At 38.8% G+C, this 27,726-nt stretch overlaps 2 protein-coding genes across 2 annotated transcripts; one reads left to right on the forward strand and one right to left on the reverse strand.

Annotated features, from left to right (window-relative positions):
• The first annotated feature begins 1,717 nt into the window (after positions 1–1,717).
• LOC136256577 (E3 ubiquitin-protein ligase TRIM71-like) lies at positions 1,718–3,796 on the forward strand. Its single transcript, XM_066049554.1, has one exon. The coding sequence runs from the start codon at positions 1,718–1,720 to the stop codon at positions 3,794–3,796; it is 2,079 nt and encodes a 692-aa protein (XP_065905626.1).
• A 1,262-nt stretch (positions 3,797–5,058) lies between these two features.
• On the reverse strand, positions 5,059–27,665 carry LOC136255343 (DNA-directed RNA polymerase I subunit RPA1-like). Its single transcript, XM_066048081.1, has 39 exons — positions 26,683–27,665; positions 26,109–26,261; positions 25,829–25,939; positions 25,438–25,560; positions 25,209–25,306; positions 24,673–24,907; positions 24,431–24,569; positions 23,557–23,671; positions 23,057–23,165; positions 22,920–23,003; positions 22,661–22,765; positions 22,345–22,437; positions 22,091–22,207; positions 21,980–22,045; positions 20,883–20,916; positions 20,665–20,776; positions 19,602–19,686; positions 18,566–18,766; positions 18,394–18,492; positions 18,106–18,222; positions 17,062–17,130; positions 16,962–17,011; positions 16,817–16,913; positions 16,680–16,735; positions 16,260–16,421; positions 15,471–15,573; positions 14,213–14,307; positions 13,990–14,119; positions 13,043–13,104; positions 11,770–11,821; positions 8,429–8,538; positions 8,001–8,101; positions 7,608–7,766; positions 6,557–6,631; positions 6,227–6,363; positions 5,818–5,877; positions 5,659–5,760; positions 5,467–5,577; positions 5,059–5,413 (listed from the first exon to the last, which is right to left on the reverse strand). Exons 1-39 carry the CDS (start codon positions 27,595–27,597, stop codon positions 5,120–5,122), a joined length of 5,136 nt encoding a protein of 1,711 aa, XP_065904153.1. The 5' UTR covers positions 27,598–27,665; the 3' UTR covers positions 5,059–5,119.
• Between the last annotated feature and the right edge of the window lie 61 nt (positions 27,666–27,726).

A 27,726-nucleotide genomic window follows, 5' to 3' on the forward strand; every position in this document is an offset into this window, starting at 1 on the left:
GTTCTAACTATCAAATCACTTTAGTTCTCAGAACTCAGTTTAGCACACTCAATTGCAGACTAAATTTTGCACACAGCTAGCTATAGATACAATTAAGGTATATTTATACAAGCTGTATAGTGCTTAGGTCAGCAAAAGGTCAACTATAACTCTATAAGCTTACAAAGAAAGCTAACTACCTGTACAAAACTAGAATAATGAAGAGACCGAGGAAGAGACAGAAATATGTCAAAACAACCTACTGATATTTACTTTCAAAAATAACAACAAAGACAGGAATATAGGTAAAAACACCTGGTTAACTACATAAGGAGGTTTCAGTCGACTGTTTTCCATTTTGGGAAAGCGGCGGCTAGCTGACATGCCATGCACTTGGTTTAGTATATATGCTATAACAAAACTATACTGTTATGTGTGATCGCCCAACCAAACAAGCTGAGCCTGCTGCCACTATATAATGTAACACTATACTATAGGAAAGCCAGAAAATACATGCAGATGAAAGGAGATTGATGCCATGGATCTGGGAATTGAGCTTTTAACTTCTTGATCACAAGATGTTTGTGACTGTAAAGTTATAAATCTGTGAACAGTGAACTCACTATATGCATGCATATATACTAAGGTTATTGCTGTTTCTAACCTACTCCTCATGCATGCATAACTTTTTTCACTAGTTGGTAAATGCATGCATATAGCAGGGCATGTATGCCCCTGAAACCTTTGTTGTATACTGATCACATACTGCATACATGACATACATACACATGAAAATGATAGAAAATAGATATGTATATGCATAGCTTTTTTTGGTATTTTTAAGTTACTAATGCTTTGCAGTTGCTGAGGGTGCCTTTAGTTTGAAAGATTGTGATATACAGCTACAGTGGTTACACATAAATAATTTTGTCATGCATGGCATGCAATATATAGTTGATTCTTTCTCACTGCACTGGAATCATAAATGCATGATTGAGTACAGAATCTTTCAAGGCAAAGTATCTGAGTATCCTGGGCCAGTGGGCCCTATAGATGCTGTAACATGCTGGCATGCAGTGTTAGTTCTAAAGATGATCACTATAAATTCAAGTTCAGTTTGTAATGTAGCTACTCCTACTAGCCTCGTCCAAGTACAATAGTTTTTAACAAATGATAGACCGTAGCTATAGCTATAAGACATTTTGTACAGTTGCATGGCCAGTGAACCATGCATGCTGATATGCAACACTGAGTACATCAGGGGCGGTGGAGCAGGCCAAAGAGTAAGGGGGCCAGGCCAGCTGCATGTAAACTGAAGACCAAAAAAAAAAAAAAGTAACTACCAGCTGACAATAGCTGCTTTCCACCAATTCTATCTCCTTATTTATAACTACACCGTAGCTAAGTAGCTTGCTACACTACTTCTCTGAATACTGTGATTGCTCTATTTAGAATATCTAGATCCTGACTGTTCTGTTAGAGTATCTCGATCTTTTCTTGCAAACGGTGTCCCATAAAAGTGGGGGAAGGGAAGGGGGGGGGGGGCATGCCCTCCCTTCTCTCTCCACCGTCTATGATCTACATATATGCCTCTGCATAATAATTATCACAGATATAATTAGGTGTGTAATTATTATCCCGCCGCCCGCTCCATAGCATAGGTTAGCGGCCAATATACGTATGCACGTGCGTGGTCTAGCGAAACCACCTAGCAGAAATAACTGGTTACGTCTTTCCAATGGCAGCTAAAGACGAGGGGACTACTTGTACTACTAACAACCTGAACTGTTCTCTTTGTACTAAATTCCTCAAGATTCTGAAGCACAGATCTCAGGTTGGATCACCAGCGAAATGTGACGACTGCGGTGGGGACAAACCTTTTGTAGCTCTTTGCATTGATTGCACCCAGTGTCTTTGTAGAGTGTGTTATGATTACCATAGTAACAAGAACAGTACACATGACATACTACAACTAGATGAGACCACACAGTCAGAGCCACACTCGTCAGCTGCTGTGGTGATGGATGTTCATTCTCAACAACATAAGGTCCTTTACTGCTCCAAACACACCCAACAGGAGTTAGGCTACTACTGTGAGACATGTGACAAGATGATCTGTCACTCTTGCAAAATGAGTGATCACGATGGACACATCCACATCACTTCAGAAATGGCAGTCACCAAACGGCAGGATGAGTTGACTAAGATGATTGCTCCAGTAGAGAAAATGAGTGAAAGCTTGTTGAATGCTGAAGATGACATCGTTGCTATGAAGGGAAAGTTACAAAAACAAGCTAAAGAAATTGGTGAAATGATTGACAAATGCCACAAGGAACAGCACACTAAACTAAATGAACAAATAGCTAAACTAAACAAGCAGATAGCTAAAGTAAATGAGGAAATAGTTAAGGTAAATGATCGCCATCAGCAACTCAAAAAGGAACTAGAAGAGGCGCTGTCATTAAAGAATAAAGCATTGACGGCACAACTGGAGGAGATAAAATCAGTGCAAAATCAACTGGTTGATTTAAAGGTGTTGAAAAGCACCATAGAGGAAATTCCTGGTCATGAAATATTTTCTAAACGAAGGCAAGAGGTAGAGAGAAGCATACAAAAGGTCAGTGACACATGTAAGATACTGGATACTTCTCCTGTTGAGACTGACACAATGACGTTTGATCCTTGTAGTGAGTCTTCTATAAATCTTGGCAAACTCTATACCAACAAAAACCCTTCACATTTAACAGGCCAGGCCCCCAAATACTTTATTCAGAACCAAAAGACCAGTTTTCGTATTTTAGCTAAGACCACAAAAGGCCAACAATGCACTAAAGGAGGTGACCAAGTACATGTAGAATTGAGATTGTTTACTGGCCAAGTAGTTGTGGGCAAAGTGACTGACAATCATAATGGCAGTTATGATGCTTCATTTGAGTGCAAGCAACTTGGAAAAGCAAAGCTTTTAGTGCTTGTCAATCGTCAACAGATTATGGGAAGCCCTTACAGCACTGTAGTATGTAGAAACTACAATGTATTTAGTTCGCCTCCTTATAAGAGAGTGAGTAATATTGCTCATGAAGCCATGGGTACACCGTGGGGTGTTGCATGTGGCAAGAATGGAGTATGGGCAGTAGCTGACTCCTCTAACCACTGCGTGTATGTATTTGATGGTCATGATCAATTAGTGAAAAAGGTTACTGGGTTTAATTCTCCTCATGGTGTAGCATTTGACACTGACAATAACTTGTATGTGGCTGATTGCGATAACCACAGAGTGTTAAAATATACTGTCAATGGACAATACATGCAGTCATTTGGAAGGCCTGGTTTTGGTGATGGTGAGCTGCGATGTCCCCATGGTGTCACAACCCACAATGGTAAAGTTTATGTTGCCGAATGTGGTACTCATCGAATATCAGTGTTCCGTTGTGAAGATGGTCAGTTTTGTTCCACCTTTGGTGACAGTCATCTAAGCCAACCCTACGATGTTGCAGTTAACAATATCAATCAGTTGCTCGTTGCTGACCATGGTCACAACTGTGTAAGTATGTACACTCTTGATGGGAAATATGTAGGCAAGTTTGGAGCTCAGTTGAGAAATCCATGTGGTATTGCTACTGATTTAAATGGGTTTGTTTTAGTAAGTAACAGCAATGGTGTGTCTATTTTTGATCATGTTGGGAACTTCATTTGTCACTCTAATCAGTATACTTATGGTAGGTTTTGTTTTCCATGTGGAATAGCTCTCAATTACAATGGTTATCTCTATGTTGGTGAACAAAACAAGCCATCAATTCAGATATTTACCAATTATTAGCAGTACTAGTAACATTTTAGTCTTTTTGTAATTATAGCACATATGCATGGTTATAATTTAAACACTTATAACATGCAGTTAATTGAGTTTTGTAATCCCTGATTGTAACTTTTTCTAGCTATCATTTCCCCCTGTTATTGTACGTAGTTTAGTTGCTTTTAGAATTAATGATTTATTTATTAGCATGTAGAGTGCACGCATGTATAGGAAATAAAATTAGTTACCACAATCAAATGACTCCTCTTGGGAGTAGTCAACTCAAAACACACTATGCATGGGAACACATATAGCCTGTTAAGGATATTTTGTGCAACGTGTTGTCTTGTGTATGTCATTCCTTTTAGGTACATAGCTATACCTAGTTGAACTACTCATGACTGTTCACTTATCCCTATACAACTCTTGATCAATGTAGTCCTCTTAGAAAAGCAGTTAACATCCTACGTCAGCTTGGCCCTCATCACTAGCACCGGCCATGGTGGATTCAACATCTGAGATTCAGAATTCAGCACAAGTAATTACCTGCTAGCAGCAATCACATGATCATTGTGTGCATGTGCAATGGTGAATATTATTGATAGTGGTTCTAATTCATTTTAATCCCATCCACACACAGGCTTCCTTGTCTGTTTACAGTGGTAATATTGTGTTATATGATTTAGATATTTGTGTAACCACTCTACATTGAAATTTTAGTCCTGAAACATAAAATAGCTTTAGCTTCTGCACCCCCCAGACCTCCTACTACCCTGGTTCACCCCTTTGCCATGCCCTGGATCCGCCCGATATGAATATGCACATGGTTACAAGTGTTATTATGACTACAAAAAGGATCATTTATATAGTAATGTAATTCTTTTATAATCCCTTACCAAGAGTTCATGACTCATGGTATCACATCATGTTTGCAGCTTCAAATAATCATTCATTTGAACATGACAACCAGAAAGAGAGAAACAGTTAAATACTGAGTGTGGAATATTCATGTAGCTAGAGTGATATAATAAATTCTTTTTACATAGATCAAATTGGAACACAGTAGTCAGGCACAGTTTGGCCAAGATGATCATAGCTATTATAGGAAATGCATGATGTTAGTTTTCACACATGCTAATGGGTACCATTCAGCATCCATAACATTTCCATATACACACAAACCGTCCTTAAAATGAACGTGTGGCTATGATGTATAATATGATTTCTTGATCAAGTACATAACCGTATGTTAATTGGTGCAATTCATAGAGTTGGGGGAATGCACGTAATATGACTAATTACTATTAATGCATGTCAGTTGGCTTTACACTCAGTACATTATTGATATCAAAATAATGGTTGTAACAAATCAAAACATCCAGTTCCATTACAGACTAATCTTCCAGTTACTAGTCTAGCTGAAGGTGACGAGAGATTATCTGTTGCTCCAGATACGGTGGCTCCTCGTAGAAAATGCATTGTTGTCTCAAAACTCATCTTCTGCAGTGGAGAACTATTGGCCTCCATACCGAGTCTGTTGAACGGCTTGTAAGTGCCTTCATAAGTCATGTAGTCTGCTATCAGTGACAAGTGTCTTGGATCAACTTTGATACCATAAACCTTGAACACTTCTGAGATCTCCTATATAGAATTGGCATAGGTTTGTATAAAATTTAAGGTGTAAAGCCCCTCACTTTTTTGACAGCACAGTAGGCAGCCTCAATACCATACACTGATGCCATCTCACAAATATTGTTAGTGTATAACTTGTTGATGTCCAACATGTCGGTGTATTGCCACAACATCTGAAAGATGAAATGAAGTTACACAAATGCAAACTACAGTCTGTAGTTGTATTCGTGATGTATGTAGTATACATGACTTACAGGGATGTTCACTCCATCAGTCTTCAGTCTCCAATATCCATTCTCTTCATCTTCACAACTCAGAAAACATTTCTGTATGCCAGCCACTTCACTAACCACAACCTACACAAGAAGTGTTAAATACTTGTAAACACAGTTCAATACATATTACACAATTACCTTCTTTGCTAACTTCTCAATTAGTGCAGTCATCATCACTTTGCTGTCCATGACAGGGAACTGATGGTGAATAAGGAATATCACCAGATACACCACTGGATTGAGCTACACATTAGCTTTGCAATGTTTTTATGACGACATGTGTCTACAGGTTGTAATAGTTGAGTATCTAGCTGGGCATAGCCAGAAAATTAAATTAGTGATAGCTCTGTTGAGTCTATTAGAGTGAAAGCCAAGAGTATAGCTTGCATGACTGCTCTATTAGAGCATAATATCTTTGCTATACAGATGATAAATGCCACATTCTTTGATGTGCCTTGATTGTAAGTTACTACAGTATCAAAGGCAGTATATTAGTATTTTACATCTAATAAAAGTAATATTATGGTATAAACTACAATTCAATAACCTGTAGCACAAACTGGCACCATTGCTGGGCTTGTCGGTCAAAGGAGTACTCCACAACAGCAGTGTTACTGGTGATCACTTCATGTGTACGTTCCTTGTATGCAAGGTGCTCGGCATCATTTGGAGTATAGTCCATCACTATAACATTAGAATACACAGGATAGAAACAGTTAAGGACTTTAATTTTAAAGGTGAAAGTTCAATAATGGCTTAGTACATTTACAGTAGCTAACAGCTATACAAAAAACTGTTAAATGTGTTTTAGTTTCGGTTTGCTAAATGCTTGTTTTCCTAAGCTACTGTACAGGGGTACTAAACCACCAAAGCTTACACGACTCATCATCAGACTCCACTGTACCACTGGTGGGAGTAGTAGCCACTTCACCCTCGTCATCTGAAGACAAGTCTAGACAACAATATGGAACTGTGTAATATCCATGACTCCACTATAAGCCCTGGGTGTTCATTCACTGTGTAACATGGCAGATAACTACAATGAACTTTATTCATTTAGCTACTATGTTATGTACAGTGAATCATATAGCAGCAACAACAACATCCTACTGTGTGCACACATCTACACATACCATCATGATGAAAACTAACACGGAGACAATTATTTGCATATCATAAAACTTCCCTGATTGTAATTATAATATCTATACTACCAGGCCACCACGAACCTTTTCTAGTTACCCAGTAAGCAGTTGAGAAAAAACTGTATTTTTCCAAGATTATGGTGAGTAAGCTGCCTACTATCAAGGCTACTTCCAAACTGTATTTGAATGTACTGATAATCTAATAGAGCAGTCACCAATGTTCCAACTCTGATAGAGTAGTCAGGCTTGCCTTATATGTCCTTGGTAAGCATATACATAAATTACACAACAATGGACATTATACCAACACAATAAAAATGGCGGCAATAGTGTGGGAACTTTGTACAGAAGGATATTGGGAGAGGTGCATGTATTCCAGCAGGGGGATAGGTGAGGCATATACTTACAAATGTGTGCTATTTTGTATTTTATTAGAAGTTAGGTCTGGTTTCACCATTTCACATTGCCACAGCATACTTACTAGTCTTTTACCTTCATTATCCAGCGGTTCCATGTCATGAAAGCCACAAACAAAGTTCCCCACACTATCATGTCTGTTAATTATGATATCACATTTCATCAGGTGAAGAAAGTTATTAACAAGTATAAAACTTCTGTTTGCACTCATTGCTACAGAGTTGGGATTTGTTTTATTTTTTAAAACTTTCGTTTATTAAAAAACAGGCTTGTGTGAATAAGAACGTTTTTTTGTTGAGATGATCACAAATAGGCTACGTACTGTACAATAAGACCACATGATAGTGACAAGGCATAATGTCTTACCATCCTCCAGAGGTTTTCCCTTCTCAATGATCTCTTGTTCATCCTGGTCAGGTTGATCATAGTTAGCTTGTTGGGCTTGTTGTTTGTTAAGTGATGAAGTACCGACATCTTCATCAGCAGTAACATCCTCTTCTCCACTTGTGACATCATCACCCTCAGCTACAGAAGAGAATATTACAGTTAACTATCTATCATCACAAATACTCTTGAAACCATACACACTTTACTATGCGGATACATTTATGACCACAAGATTCCGAGCAACTTTGTATTATACAACATGTTAATTTCAAGAAACAGTTTCCATAGTTACACAAATATGAAGGTGAATATGAAGATAAACAGGACGTGTGCAACATAAAACAAACATGTGCAGTTGGACACATAACTCACCATCGGCAGCTCTGACACCCGATGAGTTACTGGCATCTTCATCTGATCCTGACTGTGCTCTGTTGAGCTCATTTTCTGCCACAAACCTGATGGACTTTAACCTAAAGGGGAGTGATACAAAAAATGAGACATGTTCAATTCATCTTGATAATCAGGACACCTGCTTATATGTGTCTATGGTCCTTTACAATACTTAGCTGTACACACACATGCACGCACGCACGCACGCACGCACGCACGCACGCACGCACGCACGCACGCACGCACGCACGCACGCACGCACGCACGCACGCACGCACGCACGCACACACACACACAAACATATTTAACTTGATACAAACCAATGAATATATCAGGATTCCTTGTACTGAGGACACATTCTAGAAGTCCCGAAACCTGCATCTATGACACGTACACTTTTAGCTTACCTCTTAGCTGTGACCGCCTTGATGTTCTTCTGTACCAGTTGTACCAATGACTTGATGAAAAACTTCTCAACAAACAACAATATTTGATCAGGAGTGATGTTGTAGTTATCCTGGGGGAAAAGAACTTCACATATGTAAGTAGCTTATGAATGTCAAAATATCATGACTAAATGAACATCATAGGAATAAAGTAGAAGTGTCATGCTTTCTCAGCCAGTAACTGCCAGTTAAGTTTATTATTTAAATTCAGTTACACTTTTTGCTCACTTGACGAATACTTTTAACCCATAAACCTGCATGATCCAGAAAACCGGATTTAAACTTAATAAATATGCATGTAAAATGCTGTAACTTTCAAAGCGTCTGTCCTATAGCTACACAATTTACATCATTCTACTTGTGATGTAACAAGGATTAAAAATGATACCTACGACTTTACCCTAATACTAAACGATGAGGCCAAAACTAGATGTGTAAGTAACTTTTTGGTAAGAAAACATGCAAACCCTTTATAAAATATTTTAAAATTGTTAATTTAAAAGTGAAAAAAGTAGTGAAACAAGAAATGAATGATGGTGTTACAGCATAGTTCAGTGGGAAGTCCCTACTTTGGCATTGAACAAAATAATAATAATAATAGCTAATGTGCCAAAGTAGGGACTTTCCCACTGAGCTATGCTGTAATACCATCATTCATCTCTTGTTTCATCACTTTTTTATTGCATAGATCCCTACTTCATTTTTAAATTAACAATTTTTAAAATACTAGTTTGTTTAGTTTTTTTGTTGTGGCAGTTAGCTACAATGTAACCTGTATTAGTCCACTTGTATTTTCCGCATCTGTAGGTATGGGAAAGGCAGATACCATCACTTATAAACAGCTTGCCCTTTTGCTCAATGAGAAGTGGAGTTCCCCATATTCTGTGGTGATGGGCAGGCTTCACTGTAGTTTGGAGTTCTCCTTACTTTTATATTGTGCTTGCTTCTTTTTCTTGTATAAATAACTATATCTACCATAACAATGTAACTTGTAACTGTTCTATCATACATGACTGTTGTATTAGAGTTACTGTTGCATTAAAGTATATATCTCGAGTCGGCCAAGGGGTGTGCAGCTAGCTAGACCTGAGGTGATCTTGTTTATTGTTAAGTACATAGCTAGCTAGATTGTTAAGAGGTCGGGCCTCAGTACTCTTTCGATGTTTATTTGGTGGGCGTTAGGGACCCACCTATTATGCTCAAAATTTTATCTATTATATATGCTCAAGCTTTATACCTCATTTCTTATGTATAAATTTGCAGTTATGGGTACATAATAAGTGGCTAAATAACATCTTTGCTCTTCAAAATATGAATGTGACAGAGAAAATTGATATACTCTAATAGAACAGTCAGCTGCCTGATTGTTCTATTAGAGTATATCAATCTTTTTCTGTGATATGTATTTGACCATCAAGGGTTCGTAGTATGGCTCAAATATTCTACCTATTATACTAGCATTATGCTCAATGCTTTCAGACACCTATTATGCTCATAATTATACCAGCATAATCGGCTGGTCCCTAGTGGGCGTGGTCGCAAACCTATTGTGAACCGGATCGCAATCGTGAAGTTGCAGATATCTAGCAAGTGTACCTCTCATAGTAGTGCTAGAACTGAAGCGCTTCTGAAGACGACAAGCAGCCTGATTGAAGATAAAAGAATAGACAAAGTGCAGAGGGCCTACACTCATCGGAACCCCAAAAGGCACATCCCACTGGTGAGTTTGTTATTGTGACGTAAAATGGTGACCATATGCTGCTTCATTTGGCCTCTAGCCTTGCGACTGTGGTCAGTGAGGCAGTCAGTGAGACTAAAATTCAAGTTTTGGCGATTTAAAAAAAAATTCTATATCCGGTCACCTGTAACTGTTTTGTTATATTTAATGCTGTAGTATCTATTATATGGACTTGTACTATTCCGTAAAGGTGCTTTACGTCACGTAAAATGTTTCTAGGATAATTTTTGAAGGTGGAATTTTGGATGGCACGTGAAAGTTTCACCGCAATCCCTACTTAAACGGTACTACCGTACCATTTGATGATCTATAACTCGATGGTGGTTACTCATATTACCTTGCAACAAGTTCCATGCGATTCACCATTAAAATTTCAATCATGTCATATATAACTCATATGACAATTGAAATTAAATGCATGGCTGGAATTTTAGAACACAGAGACGAGGCTTGCTGCTGTTCACCGCTTCATAACAATTAAGCCACTGTAGTTACAGTGTTCATTTAACCTTCTTCAAGTAGCCCGGTGAACAGACTTTTAATCAATGTGTTGTTGTAGGCTATAAGAATTAAGTTACCCCGCCTGGTGTCACCATGTGTGCCCATATTGTGCAAACATCGAACATAAAATTCCTAATTTTTCCTTGTACTTGTTTGTATATATATAGTTAACATTACTATGACTGGTGAACCCCCCCCCCCCCATACTGCATCAGAATGGAAAGAATGTTATTGCTTTCATATGAACGTACGCCCTTACTGAAACATTGAAGTGTCATCATGTTTCACTTTCAGCTATGTTCAGCCTATTACACAGTGATACAAACAAAGAACAAAGAACATCTGCAATCAATCCAGTCACAACAGAAAGCTTGGATGACTCCTGTTGCAAACGTAGGGAAGCCATCACGCAGCGCTACTACAAGTCAACACCTGGCGCTGTGAGCAAAGATGAATGGGACACAAAGGAGGACACAGGTAAGTCCATGAAGCATGCATTGTATGCACTGTGGCATGCCAAAAGGCACCTGTTGGGCTAAAGCCATGTTGAACAGTGAAAAAATCAAGCCCATAACCATTTTCGAGTTACATTTACCTGAGAAAATTCCACTGAATAATTTTTAAAAATGTAGCAAACCATTGGAAGCATTTCATGGCTACATACAGGTTTTAGTCTACAATATTATTTTTAACTCATTTACATTAACACAGGCTCCCTGCCACATAGGCTTCTAAGGTCCCCAGTGGGATAGTGTATACTAAACACTGCCAGTCAGCTTTATAAGGGATTGTGGAAAACAATAATACAGTAGACCATCGATTAACCGACCCTTGTGTATCTGTACCTTCATTTATCCAAAGTGTAAATGACTGTTCTATTAGAGTATTTAAGTACAAGCGTATGTTCTATTAGAGTATTTCAACAAAGTTTTGTATATAAATGTGCGGGTTTCAGTTATCCAAACAACTATCATTGCCTGGAGTTAGGATAACAGAGGGTCCACTGTACTAAAGTTAAAAACTATAGTCAACATAAATTTGTTATGCTGTACAGTTCACTCACCACATAGTATTCAGGAGATATAAACATCAGTTTAATCTTATACTGTCGACGACTACAGTGGGAAAAAAGACTACAGTGGAACCTCTTTTAATGGACACTGTATATTTAATAGGACAGTTTCTGAAGTCTCTATAGATCTCTACCAATACAATTTTTATATCTAAATAGGACAACCTCTTCATAACAGTAAAAATTTACCAAAATCAGTTGGTTCCAAAAGTGATATAATATGTGACTGGATCTACGAAAACCGTTCTTATCGCCCAAGACAGGAAGTTTGATTTTTTCACACAAACACAAAGCTTAATGAATGCACTATCAAGTTTCACTGCCACAGTCGACCAGAGTAAAGTGGTCTGCTTTTGCTGGCTGCTTTTCTAGAGTACAGTGGCGAGCCGTACGAGTGGTCTGGGGTCTTGATGGAGCCCTGGCCAACCAGGAGATGGCTGTGTGTGGCTGTACAGCTCTGTGGTGTTGGACAATGACCTTTGCTGTAAACTTCCTTTCATTTTAGCCAGTTCTGAGCCCTGGATGGCCTATAACTTGGCCTAATTCATCCCAGCACGTCTCTTTTTCAATTTTTGAACACCATCTTGCCCGCCTTCCAGGGCCCCCGCCTCCCACCCTTCTGGAGCTCGCCTGATACAGACAACCTCAGTTTAAAAACTATCTAAAATGGCGGGAAACTTAACTGTTGACTACTTCTTCAGTGGATGATCAGGACGGTAAGAAATTGTTGTGAAACGTGTGAAAATTTGGTATGCGTAGCTACCACCATTGGCCAGCTACAACACACAGAATATTTAAAACCGACGTTTCTCGATACTTTTAAATGGGCGATAAGACCGGTTTTCCCAGAGACAGTCACATATAGAGATTCCACACTAGAGGAAATCTGGTGAACAGTGCAGCTGACACTAGCACTACAAGAAGTGGCACCATGGCAACAGTTTGAACATGGAAAAACAATTAGGAAAAACACATAAATTTTATTATAACATACTTATGCCTTGGTGTACTTCACCAGATATATATGTAAGTAGGTGTACGTTTATTAGGTACATGATTTAAACAAAAACCATACTAAAAACAGACAGCCGTGCACATAGAAGAATCGTGACTTTAGTTGTAGTTCATAATATGCTTGTCTCACACAAACTTCTTAGGATGTATACACTACAGTGCTTTTTCTTTTTTTTCTACTTTTATAAACATTCAGTTTTAAGTTTACCGTAGCTATTGTCACAATGCTTGCATGAAGTCACAGACATACCCTTCAGGCTTATCCTCCCTGCCTTGTGTCAGTGACTCCCACACTTCAGCCATCTCTAGGACCTGGGGTAGGGAGATAAAATACATGTACTACAGTTAGAAGGAGGTCTTCCACACACATCCAATGCTGTACATCGTAACTTTATTTCTAAAAGTGACACATAACACTTTATCCAGCTTTGCTGATATAGCTTCCTTGCTCAAAAAATTTGTTCCACTTTGTAGAATACAGTGGTTGGAAGATCCTTTTAGCACATATATTGTAGTTCGATCTTTAGTGTATACGCTTATTGTGGAATATTCTCAGGAACCAGATTTTATTTCTCGGGGGCACTTTATCAACTGGAGATCATAAACGCCCTTCCTGGAAGGGTCTACCTGACTTCTAAAGAGTAAGAGAAGCCTTCTATGAGTTTTGATACTATGCATTCAGCACCTTGTACCACAAAAGGCTTCTCTTAACATCGATTACCATATGACAAGCTGTCAGAACACAGAAAAAAAAAATGCACTAGGGAACTGTCTTCAATCAATAAGCACCATCCTCGAGGGAAAAAAAAACAGTTAGTACCCATACTAAGGAAGTCAAAAAAAACCCACAAGATCACAGAGATAGTTAGTATAATTATGAAAAGACAATTTGTAGAAGTTACTGAACGTGGTATCCCTCTTCACTTGATATGGCAGGCAACAGGAGCAAACATCAAAGAATACAAAACACCTATAGAAATTGTAAGTTAGTCAATTGTAAGTTAGTCTCCCCCTGAATGGAACAGGTTACAATGGAATCCCTTTATTCCAGACGCCTTTAGGCAATGCTGAAGTATCCTTATTAGTGAGGTGTCTTGCTTTGGTCTGTACACACTAATAAGAAAGGGAGTCTGGAAAAGTGTTCGGCTCATCAAGATGAGTTTGTTGTATCTAGTAAACACAAACTACACAACTAACATCACAGAGGTACACTTTGCTGAGCTGTTTCTGAAGCTGTCTGGCCCTGGACAGACAGTCTGGGTTGGGAAGAATAGGAACATCCATTGTAGGAGTCTTGATCTTGCTGCTAGCTGTCATCAGGATCTCCCTACATAGTGAGTAATACAGTAAGTTGTCAAAATATACAAACTATTACAACAAACAACTGTTCTAGACCTCTTATGACCTCTTACAACTGTACCTCAGTCTGGGAATCCCTAGAGTGACGTTCATCTCTCCTCGACCAGCAAAGTGAAATGTGTTCAGTGTCATTTGAGTAGATGGTTCTCCAATTGACTATGAAAAAATAAACATTCACCTCACGAATGAAAAAATCACATGTGCATGTGAGCATGTGTGCGTGTGCGTGTGTGTGTGTGTGTGTGTGTGTGTGTGTGTGTGTGTGTGTGTGTGTGCGTGTGTTAGGGCTAGGACGAATATTGAAATTTACCTTCGAATATTTGCTTGTAAAATGTTCGAACATTCGAAGCTTCGGTGTTAGCTTTCAAGTTACAGGTTTTCTTGTACTTACTAACATCCTTCTTAAGTTTTATCTTTCTAATCCTATTTAATAAGTTTGCAAGCACTTGGAAAGTGCATAGCAGCAGTACTGAATGATGCGATTTATCGATTGCAAATGGGCATGTCCGCTACACTGCAATCATGCATAGGTAGACACCAACTAATGGCTAAACGGATGTTTTCCTGCAATATCTATCACTGTATAAGGTGTTTCAAGGTTATAACTACGGTAGCAAGCTAAACTACGATGATTTAAAAGTGGGCATGGCACTCGCGAAGAGACGAATGTCAATTGCGCAAGATCAATAAGCAGCTACAATAAAGACGACGTTTATTCGTAATTCTTTCGTAAACAATGAGTGCATCACGAAGGTTCGAAGGATACTATTAAAATTCAAAGTTCACTTAACCTTCGAACCACCAAAACATTCAAAGCTTCGTCCCAGCCCTAGTGTGTGTGTGTGTGTGTGTGTGTGTGTGTGTGTGTGTGTGTGTGTGTGTGTGTGTGTGTGTGAGTGTGAGTGTGTGTGTGTGTGTGTGTGTGTGTGTGTGTGTGTGTGTGTGTGTGTGTGTGTGTGTGTGTGTGAGTGTGAGTGTGTGTGTGTGTGTGTGTGTGTGTGTGAGTGAGTGCATGTGTGAGTGTGAGTGCATGTGTGAGTGTGTGTGTGTGTGTGTGTGTGTGTGTGTGAGTGTGAGTGTGTGTGTGTGTGTGTGTGTGAGTGAGTGCATGTGTGAGTGCATGTGTGAGTGTGAGTGCATGTGTGAGTGTGTGTGTGTGTGTGTGTGTGTGTGTGTGTGTGTGTGTGTGTGTGTGTGTGTGTGTGTGTGTGTGTGTGTGTGTGTGTGTGTGTGTGTGTGCATGTGTGAGTGCATGTGTGTGTAGTGTGTGTGTGTGTGAGTGCGTGCATGCGTGTGTGCGTGCAGTGTCACAGACTCACTTGTGCTGCTAACAAGCCTACAGCCTCTCCAGGTTCAGCTAGAGAACGTTGATATTTCTGCTTTACCAAATAAGAGAATTTCTCCTCTGTTAGTCTGTCATCACTATAGAATATACACAACGCTTGTGTCACTGAATATATTTACAGTAATAGGAGAAAACTGCTTAAAAAGGACACTCTAAAACATGGACATCTCAAATAACCAGGACACTTTTCCGTGGTAGGACAATAGGATAGCCTTGCTTTTGCATATCAATAACAGGTCGGTAACATGTGTACAACAAGCAGCAGATACACATAAACATCTATTTATGAGCACTCGTGCTCTAGTAATATACTAGCAGTGTCTGCAGCTGTTTATGCAATGTTGGCTGTTGATTACAGTCCCACTGTCACTTATTAACTAAATTTAGAGTGCAAATTATTAGAGAAAAGGTTCATGCTACCATGTCAGATCAGCTTTGTTTGTCGGCTTGATAATATTAATTTATATCGGTTATCGAAGTATCAGCTAAAGTCATATCGGTGCACCTCTAGTCCATGGCCCCCAAAAACCTCTCACTACATGTACTGTTAGTGTACAGAATAACAACACTAGCAATGTCAAAGCCCCAAAGTCTCCATTTAGCTTTTAGTTCCCAGATTGATGTGGAAAATCAGAACACCTTGACAATCAGAATTCATCACATAGTGTCAATCTACTACAGGGTTTCACACCTTGAAACCAGACACCCCTTAAATTAGGACATTTCCAAAGTTCCATACATACCACCATACAGCACTACCTACCTATTACCATCAATGACGCCATCACTCGGTGCAAATCCTGGATAATACTGGATAAAACTGGTCAACTTGTCAGCCAGCGATTCTGGCATTGCTCCAACATGTCGGGCAGGGTTTAGCTGGGACAAGACTGGGTCAGGACAAGGAGCTGCCATCTTCATGTAACTAAACAAGTACAATAAGCACAAAATAATAACTTATTACATACAATCAAATGCTATATACACCATACTAGTGTCTACTGCAATATAATTCTTTGCTTGGAGTTCTGACAGTGTCAGAACTCTAAAGCAAGTCACAGTCTTTATGTATGGATATACATAGCTATAACAGCAACAAGTGTCCACTTTATACTGGTATATCATGTGGTAACAGCAGGATAAATTATGAAGAAGGTACAAGGGTAAATATACATGTACACACCTTTTAGCTTCTTGATGGTCAAGAGATCTCCACCGTTTTATTAGTTTTAGTTGTGCCTGTAATGTCACAATGTGGGTAATACCAATTGGTACATGCCCACATAAGCAGACATACTACACTAAACACATTTTACACACCTGGGTTCGAAAGTTCCTCTGAGGTGACCTGGTGGTATCAGTATACAACATCTGATACTCAGGTATGTGTTTATCATAATACGACAAGAATGCTGATCTGTTGGCAACAATAATAGTAATCAATGGATATTACACTGTTGTGCACCTGTAGGGTTTTCCCCTTCCAATAGAATGTCCTTGATGCCATCTATCAATCTGGAAGTATATAGCGTTGTACAACAAGGCCTCATCTATTTATCAGTTACCCTCTTTTGTAGTCGAGCTGCTTTCTTGATGTCAAGTAGAGGAGAATTGTCTACCTGATTCAATAGGACCTGAGAGAAGAAAGTAACCACAATCCTGCTGACTATATACAGTAGACCTCAGTTATCCGACCCCTCATTTATCTGAAGTTGGAAATGACTGTTCTATTAGAGTATTTAAGTACATCTGTATGTTCTATTAGAGTATTTCAACAGAGCTCTGTATATAATTGTATGGGCTTCAACCATTTACTTATTGCCTGAGACACAATGGGGTTTGGATAACTGAGGGTCTACTGTACTGTTAGCAAAGCTAGCAAGCAATACTGTTAGCTATGATGTAAAGTAGTGCAGAATTGTGTGCTTCATTCAATTAAGTACCTCAATTTGTGTGCTATAAGCTGAGTTGACTTAGTTAAGGGAATTACAGTGAAATTTGTTTAAGCTGTCACCTTTGGGACTGCATTTCTTGGCTATAATAAGCAGGTGGCCACATTAGACAGGTGGACTACTGCACAGTATATAGTTCACTTGGGTTGTCCATTACAGAAAGGGGGCCTTACTAGAATAGGTTCCACTGTAGTATCTATTTGTAAAGCTGAAAAGCCGTCTGTCTATATTCCTTTGATGTCAGATGATTATCTTGCTAACTGATGAATGTGTCGAAGCAGTTGCTGTGTCAAACAAAGTGCTCATCACCTAAGAATTACATTACTTTTAAATGAAGCTTCTAACTGCCGTAGTTTGTCATTTAAAGCCCAATTAGTGCAAGGGTGTAAACAAAAGTTCGCTTGAATTCTTTCTGTAAACTTCATGCAAACCGCAAGTAGACACCTACACCAATCAATGTATACATGCCTTTTATAAGATGGTTTTTAATGCCTTTTCATTAATGTTAGAGGTTTAGCTAAGGCCTTGAACATGCAATATAAACGTCTGGGTTTGATTCCAGCTGGTGGCTTTTATTTAGACTCTTAGATCAGGTATGCTGATAATATGTTAGCAATACATGAATACAAAAATAGTACATACAGGTTTTTATAATACCTGAAAATTGTCTGCAAGAAAAGGAAACTGTTTCTCACTCAGGAACTGTGTCTTAGCTATGTCCATCCCATCTTCACCATAGTAAAACTGTATAACACTACCATCACTGTCCCTCACCTAAAGGTGTGGCATAATAGTGGGTACATTGTGCACTTGAACAGAAGCCACAGTGAGCTTACAACTGAACCACAACATTAGTAATGTACATATGTTGTTTACATGGTTAAACCAACACATTCTTACAATGCTAAATTTCAAAACACAAATATAAACCAAAATAAAACTTACAGTAAGGTCATAGTGCAGTCCAATCCCCTCCAGATGTTTGATGAGGCATCTCTGTAGGTAACCACTACGACTGGTCTTGACAGCTGTGTCAACAAGGCCCTAGGGGAAGGATTAGCACCACTTGTAAACAAAGCTACAGATCTACTGTACATATATTTTATTCATAACCTACCTCTCTTCCGGCCATACAATGGAAGAAGTACTCTTGTGGTCTGATACCAGTCAAAAATCTGCCGGACACAAATCCTCCGGCACGTGGGGTGGTATCATAAGGAAGAAAAGATGGCAGTGACCGCCCACTGACCATCAGTGGAGGCCGACGACCCTCCAACTCAATCTGACCCAACAGACTGGATATCTGCATACAATTCACCTAATGGAAAATAATTAGTGAGTAACTTCACTTCATATTTCTTTGACAAGTGGACACCTCAATAATCAGGGCACAGTTCCTAAAACTCCCCCGACAGTACAACACATACAGTGTACAAGTCAATGCGTGAAACAAGGACACCTCTCTAATGGAGACACCTCAGAATATTAAACATATAAAAAAAGTAATCAGTAAGTGACAAGGCAAAAAAGCATTTAAATATGGTCCTTGGAACTACAGGGTAACTTTTAATGCCATAACACAATGTGACATTGCATACTGTACAGTGGGTTATTGTTGCATGGTCCAAAACTTTGCAAAGCAGCTAAGCATAAAGCATAAATTTCTGCGATTGCAAAATTTGCGGGACACAAATGATTTCTCCATAATTCTTTCTACACATCTCATTGGATACTATGACAATGTTTTGAAAACTTGTATTCTTGGCAAAGCTCTACTCACTTAAAATATAACAATTTCAGTCTGCCAGCAGAACTGAAATTTTTGCAAGTTCAATTTGAAAATTTTGCAAAAATTTGGACCTTGCACATATAACCTGCTGTCAGTACATACTTGTATTCGCAAAATGATATTTTTTGGGTACTTTTAACAAAAAGGCTTAATAATTATGAGGACACAACACATACAATAAGTAAATCAAATTTCTTTACTTATCACACAAGTAGTTTTGGTTTTCAAGTCGTGACTAAATTGCAACAGAATTTTATGTCATGAAAGCTGCAACACATTTAGTTAAGCTTAATGTATGTACTACGACATCCTTAAATACTTAATACTTGGCCATTTACTTACACCTTAAGATTGGCACACTTACTGATGATCCCTTAGCTCCAGACTGGACCATCAATTGGAGGGAGTTGCTAGGGAAACGTTTGTGTAGCCCTGAGGGCACACAAGCACTAAATAAAAAATTACATGTACAAGTTAATCAGATAGCTAAGTTATATAATAACAGGAAGTTATCCAAACCTGTAATAGATTCAGGAAACAATAAAAGTGTTCAGGCAAGCAGTCTATCCATTTACATAGAGGTATGTTCGACGTTCAAATATTCTAATAGAACAAACACCAGCCCATCAAAATACTCTAATTGAGCAGTCAACTTCAGTTCCAAATGTGATCGTCTCAGCAAAAACCTGTCTAGTTCGCACAAGCATGCATATTGAGAAAAATGTAATTTAAAAATAATTCGTAAAATTATGCATGCTACAAGAAAAAAATACGCAAGTTTTTATCAGGCCAGTACTCGAAGAAGGAAGACTCAAATTGATTAAAACTATATACCATCTTATTCGCCTGCTCATGGAAAGTTCGAAAATCTTTTTGTTTTTGTAGCTTCAACGGTATGGGTGTCACATGCGTTTGTTTACGATGTGGTAAATGTAAACAAGATCGTCATTGTTTCTTCTAACAAAATCGCCTTCCTATGCCTATGCGCAAGTGACTGCAAGGCTAAAACTATACGTTGGTTGATCTGCCAATCCATGGTGAACATTGTAAGCCAAGTTCCAACTTTGTAGACTAATCCGAACGGAAGTTATGACTGTGAATGCAAGCGCCTGTAGTTTATTTTTAGTATAGTCACTGTACAAATCGATTTCCTTGTTCTTCCTAAATTCTAGTGCTATAATTTCAAAACTACACACCACAGAAGGCTGAAACTTTGGTGATCTATACCTTGGACAGTGCAGATAATGGTGAGTGAAAAAAAATTAATTGTGCTGACTAGACGGGTTTTCGCTCTAACTAGATGGGTTTTCGCTGAGATGGTCACAAATGCTAAGTGAGTACAAAGCCTTGATTATGAAAGTACAGTAAGAATAGGTAATTGAACAGGTAAAGGATTGTAAGGTATGTAATCTTAGTGGTAATATTACCCATTCACAATATTAGTGATGTCATCAGTCTGTTTCTTCATACAGTAATCAAGGTTTTGTAGCCGCGTCCCTCCATCACTACGATGAGCTTCTTCATATGCTGCCTTCAGTGCTAAGAGTAAACCAGTAAGGATAAAATGACACCACACACTACACTATTGGCATACACAAGTACACATTTACACAATATGCAACACAAACACTACACTTATATATACCTTCCTGATCTCTAGGATTATCAACACCAAAAGCCTGAAATGATACAATAGAAGCATGAAGTACAGTGTGTATATATGTGGTGGTGAGAGGAGGTTGGACATGATATAAGCGCTTCTGAAATTTATTACTGTTAATTGCATATTTCTAATATGTGACAAGGAGTAAGTGATAGAAGAAATGTTTAGCAATATCCACACCAGTTACCTTATGCTTCTTAAGATGAACAGCAAATTCTTATTGCAAGGCAAGTGTGCGAGTTTCTAATTCTCTGTTCGATTCTCTGTGAGGCCAAGCTAGCAGCATCCGTTCTTCTTTTTCAATACCCTGAGAGGCTTTGTTAGCATGCATATTGCTTTCTTCGACAATTATTATGCTAAAATACATGTACATAAGGCGTCCCCATAGTATTACACATCGATTCCACCCAGCAAACGCTTATACACATGATCCCAGTAGATTTCAAGAGTGATTTACGTGCCTGGAGTAGTGGGGTTGACCAGCTAAATAGACTAAACTTGAAGTGCACTCTCGAATGGTATTTGTGAAAACTTTTGTGAGCGCTCAGTTAAACTTCCAATACAAAATATATGCGCTCACGTGTGCGTGTCTAACCTCCTCTGTGTGGTGGCCTTACTATATACTGTATATACATACAATTTTTAAAGAGGAATATACTGTAATTTTTAAGGATTTCGTGATTGCTTAGCTGTCTGTGAAATTTTTATCCTGGAAAAAATTTTCGATTACCAAGATTAGCCCTACGCTACGTTTTTCGTATGGGATGAATACTCGCGGAGGAAACGGGTGCCACGCTTTTTAATCACTTGCAATCGAACAACTCGAGCGAGTGCGACGTTACGCTTGAGCAGTACCGTATATATAATAGGCAAAACAAGTGATCCATGAAAATAAAACCACAAAAATTCTTAATCCGTGAAAATTATGTACCTCAAAATTTTGTACATGTAGAAACAACAGTACAGTATTACACTAGTGAAACTACCTTTTGAGTCAAAGTTTTACAACAAAATATATTAAGCCAGTCATTATACATACATAAGACACATGTGGCAACATACTCATATACACTACTAACTTCCATTGCTGCTCTGATACCATGATTATGTAGCACTTGTAAGACTTTACTGCGTGTATCATCAGCCTGTGATAAACCAGTTAATCAGCTTTGTCATATCTGAGTATATACCTGTTCAGTGACTAGGATATCCTCAACACCTAGTGTGAAGCCATGTAACTGAAGAAAGGTGGTTAGCAACCGTCCAAGAGCACTTAGTAACTGGTTAGCAACAGCTCCACCATATAACTGATGGCAAGATACATAAGAAGCTGTATCATCAGTTTGCACATGAGTGCATGTGTGTGTTCTGCGTACATACATATGTGCAGTTGACATACAGTAACAGACATAAATACTTGTGGAACATATACAGTTATGCTCACCTCACAGCAGGAGTGTACTAGCCCAAACTGAGAAGGACCAAACTGAGCTTTATCCAGTACCCCACACAACAGTTCTCCCTGTTTCACCACCACCTGTAAGGATGACATGGTAACGAGTCAGTAGTCACCATCTTATGACATGGAAAAAATGGAGGGAAACTTTGGAGGGAGAAAACTTGCACTAATAACACAGCACTAGCATAGCAATGTACTTAAAGAGGACTAGAAGAAAAAAACCTGTTCCAGGACCTATGTGTATGGTAACATAATTACTACGGCAACTCAATAGAGAAGCCACATGAACAACAGATCACACCTCTGACTCAGTCATCATATTGTCACCATGAGGGTAACGTTTGAGGAACCTCTTTCTGTTCTTTCTTGCCTTCTTGGAGTCATCTACAATTGGTTTGTTCCAAGCCTAGGACAAACACAAGCTGATACACCATACACACATATGCACACACATATATATGTACTCAACACACACACACACACACACACACACACACACACACACACACACACACACACACACACACACACACACACACACACACACACAACAAACTGACCTTGCTAGAAATTTTTGCTGTTCCCACAAGATTCAGTTTAATTTGGTCCGATGGGATAATATTCAACAACAGTGTGGATATGATCTAGTAACACAAAACCAATCATCAACCACTAAACACTCCTAATTATAGCCCACCTGTTTACCAGACCACAACACTTGAGGCTTGATCATACAAGGAGGAAGGGTTTTAATTGGAACACCAGGATCAGCCAGAGCACAATGTACCAACTGCTGATAGTCATCACTAGGTGTGTACAGGCATCAGTTAAAGTACACGAAATAGTACAGGTGTGTGCTACGTAGTACACATATGTATGTACTGCCAGTAATAACGTATGCACTTAAGACAGATAAGCACACACATGCACACACGCACCCATGCTTCATATTATTTTCACATGAACTCTTGATACAAGTTTCTGTATCTGTCACGATGTACTTGTGTGTGCACGTCTGCTACATGTATAGTTTGTCCATTAGCATTTGTGTATGTGCCGTTATGTGAAGACAGCCAAAGTAAATATATAACAGGTTGAGCAAGCCACAAACGTACACAAAGGGATGAAGAGAGAGACAGTATATACAGGAGTAGACACAGACATACACCAACATGCACACATGGACATAACAGTTACCAGTTAAACATCCTTCCTCTAACAGACATCAACACACCAGCCACAACATGATCCTGTATCAGTCCTGATAATGGACTACCATCTTTAGGGACCAGGTACTGATGATGGGTGGACACTGGAATAGTTAGTGTATTAATACAACAAGGTGACAACCACTATCCAAGCATTTATGTAAAAGCATACTCCTTTCGAATGTCTCTTTTTAATAGATAATATGTAACCTTTTAACAAATTGCAGCTTTAGCACTTAAAGATACAGCTCTCTGTAAGTACTTGCGTAATGTATTGTGGGACACCTCAAGTTATAACAACCTCTGGCTTAAGAAGTGTGCAGGATTATTTGCTTTACAGTAGTACAAAAACATTTTTAAAGCACTCTTATTTCTCAAACTTTAGTTATCCAAACAATTCGATTATCCAAATGCCAAAAGTGACAGTTCTATTGGAGTATTTTGTAGTTGGTGTGTGTTTTATTAGAGTAGCTCTGTATATACGTAAATCAAAGGGCTTCAGTTATCTGAACATTTTGTCTAGATTACTGATGATCCTAATAGAACAGTCATGTGCTCTAATTTCAGTTATAACAATATTCTATCACATTGTTTGATATGTAGAGGATGTTAGAGTTCATTTTACAGTGTATTCTACTGGGGGAGAGTTACAAGTATCTGACTGGAGGAAATTCCAGTAAAGTTAGTAATCTTAATCTATTTTGGGCTTGACTTTAACAGTAGTGCTCGTTCATCAGCAAAGATACTAACTTAGCCAAAATTGGCAGTATACTAATTTGTGTGGACTATACTGGTAGTTACGATCTTCTGTTATGAATTTCTGTTGTAGCTACAAACTGAGAAGTTATGTATGTCCAGCTCACCAAGATAGTATGCCTCCGCTCTGGCCAGTTCATTCTGTGGGAAATGAGCATTCATTTCATCTCCATCAAAGTCAGCATTGTATGACTTGCAGTTAGCATAGTGTAGCCTGAGTGTCTTCTCACCAGGAAGAATGTGTGCCTGAATTGATTGTGGGATTGGTACAGTTGAGGCACACGTGTATAGAGTGTATACAAATCTATGCACAATACACACGTACACACACACACGTACACACACACACCTTGTGAGCCATTATACTAGGCTTATGGAGAGTTGGTTGACGATTCAATAACAACACATCTCCATTAACAAGGTGCCTGTACACCTTCTTATTAGTACCCATCATTGCTGGATTGGTTGCCAAGGCGTGAGAAGAGGGTGGGGTCAGTAGTCGTCGAGCGATTGCCTTACGTTGGTTAGCATTCCTACTACTCAATATCACCTTGGAACCATCTTCAAACTCCACATGGGTAGCACTACGAAACAATACAAATGGCATAATGCGAGGGAAAGTTTTCTAATTTCAAGCCTTGCATTGAAACTTACATTCCTACATGAACGGGAAGATCCAGTCTCAATTTACTTACTTGAGTAGTTTAAAATTGTATTGCATGGGACTAACTGACGTGTTCTACAGTATTTGAGTCAAATTGAGTGTTTCTGTAATCTGTATAATACTGTGGATTAATTGCATTTTTTACAAGAGCTACTTTTGACTCCCTATTGCTTAAGTACCAGGTAAACGTTGTATATTCTACACGACCAATAAGGGCTCACCCTGGATAGACTAGAGGTCCATTCTCCACTGCACTTCGTAACTGCTGCACGTTCCATGCTGTGACTGGTTGAGGATAAGTGAGCTTCTTGGCAAACACCTGCAGATGTATAAAAAGGTGACCAATGCATGTAACATTCTTGCCCCCCCCTCACACACACACACAGCATTCGTATGTTACACACATACACACAATGTATACAGCAGTACATACTACACAGTGCTACATACCAAGGGTATACCGATCTCATCCATGTTGATATAAGGATCAGGAGATATAACAGAACGAGCAGCATAGTCTACACGTTTGCCCATCATATGCTTCCTAAATAATCCCTCCTTCCTTTCCAGCACCTGTAACACACAATTGTAGCTTCTTTACTGTCTACATGATGTCCTACAAGCTACTTCAGTAAAAAAAAAAAAATTTTTAAACAAAAAAAAAACAGTATAACTACATATTTAGCTGGTAGTATATTTCTACATATACAACTCCTCTATGGTATGAAATTTGTCAACCCAAATCTAGAATATTTCTAACTGATATGCACTTTACATTGCATACAAACTCTGAGCTGCTATTTAGGCTAGTACAACTATTGTTCAATTATAAGTCATCAACCTGTCTAATTCCAGCTGGTGAGTTCTTGGACTTATCCAAGTCACTATCAATGAAACAGTTAACATCCGTTTGTAGTTTAACCCAGCTGAGTTGTAACCTCTCAGAGAAGTTCTGTAGTACAGAAAGGACAATACATGTAACTAGCAATGTCTGTTCTATTAGAGTATATTAATATTAGGCCATGGAACCACACATGCACACATCAACCCCTAAATATTACGCCACTTCTAGAATATGCAGTCAAAACCACTGTCTAAATACAGCACAAGACCTAGCTCACCAACTTGTCACCCTCCTCCGCAGCATCCCCAGTTTCAGTTTCTTCACTATTTCTCTCCTTCATTAGCTCAGATATATACATAGTACCCTCCAAGATCTTGTGTAGGTTAGCTGTCTGTGAGTTCTCAAACTTCTTACCATTTAACTCCTGTATCTAAACCCCAATAACATGTACACTGGGTTAATCATAATACAAATTATTTTTAAAGAAACTTCTGCTTTTGGCAATAAAACTTTGGCAATAAAACTTTAGCATCCAACTAGATTACAACATCCAACTAGATTACAATTAGCAACATCAGCGAGCGGGTCTTTCATTAGATAAGCTTATATGACTAGCTCACATGACTTAATCAGAATAAAACTTTCTTAACCTGTTCTAGCTAGTCACAAAGTTGATTATTAGCAGCATTCGGCCACAAACAGTATAGTATCAAAATTCTGGCAAGGAAAATGACAATACAGTCAAGGACGAGAAAAATGTAAAGTTTTTATGGTTCTGGCAGAGGATGTTCAATAACTAAATTCTACTGGTATCAACCACTAATAAATTACAACTACTACTAAAAACTTACTGGTCGGAATCGTGATGGTGGTACTGGGATAACACTGAGAAAAAAAATGTTAACTTTCTCCTTAGCACTACGTTGCTGTGGTTGTCCAAACAACAGGGACAAAATAACATTATCATTCTGCCAAACCTTCTCCATGTGTTGCTTAACTTCTAGTGGTAAAATAAGTTGTTCTTTTTTAGCATGGTCATCTGCAAATTCTCGGCCTGAAGTATTAGAGTTTGTTTCGTTCCTCATGTGTACCCACATTTGGCCCTGTTTGGACTTCATGGGTCTGTGAAATATTTTGGCTCCAAATTGTTGGCGGAGTTTCCGCACTGGACATCCGCAGTGTGGACATTTCTCTTTCTCAACTGCACCCTCCTTGAAGTATCTGTCCACCAAGGACCTTCGTAGTTCCACCACATGTTTAGAGGTAACATTATCATTGTTTTCTCTTTGCTTCCTTTGCTGACACCTTTCAAGAATATCTGGTAACTCTTCAGGGGTATCTCCTCCATCTTCTAACATATTAGCCACACTATAATAACCTCCTTCCAACAACTTGAGCTGTGTTATAAGTGTGTCTGTCTTTAATTTTGTTGCTAATAGTTTACAACAATTGAAACAAGTGCACTTTAGAAGTCTGTGCAGACTGGAGAAGAACACAGGATGGTACACTGGTAGTGGTAGTTGTATGTGGCCCATGTGTCCGGGACAATGTACATAGTTTAGTCCACACGTGCCACATAATTCTAATTTGTCTCCAGGGCCTAATGCCACATCATACAGCCCGCCAGAGTTTGGGTGCATCAAGCTGTCAAAAGTATTAACATTTATGATGCGTTTGCAACTAATCTTTTTGATTTCATCTGAACTGTAAGTGCTGAAAGTGACAGAACACAATCTCTCAGTAGGAATTAACAGCTCCGTAGCCATTCCTTACAACTCACGGTTTACTGCATTTCAAATAAAGCACACCTTCACGTGTTTGTACAATGCACGTGGGTGCTTTCTCCGTATATTAGGGTATTACGGATGCATTTGACGCAATAGTTATACGGAGAT

The sequence above is a fragment of the Dysidea avara genome, chromosome 5 (genome assembly GCF_963678975.1).
Source record: "Dysidea avara chromosome 5, odDysAvar1.4, whole genome shotgun sequence".
NCBI classification, from domain to species: domain Eukaryota; kingdom Metazoa; phylum Porifera; class Demospongiae; order Dictyoceratida; family Dysideidae; genus Dysidea; species Dysidea avara.

Excerpts from the sequence above, each read along its gene's own strand:
- LOC136256577 (XM_066049554.1), top strand. The coding sequence starts at position 1,718 with ATGGCAGCTAAAGACGAGGGGACTACTTGTACTACTAACAACCTGAAC.
- LOC136255343 (XM_066048081.1), bottom strand. The coding sequence starts at position 27,597 with ATGGCTACGGAGCTGTTAATTCCTACTGAGAGATTGTGTTCTGTCACT. Across the intron at positions 25,307-25,437 it reads ATGAGATCGGTATACCCTTG|GTGTTTGCCAAGAAGCTCAC; the intron begins GTATGTAGCACT and ends ATACATCTGCAG. Across the intron at positions 14,120-14,212 it reads CTAGGGATTCCCAGACTGAG|GGAGATCCTGATGACAGCTA; the intron begins GTACAGTTGTAA and ends CTCACTATGTAG.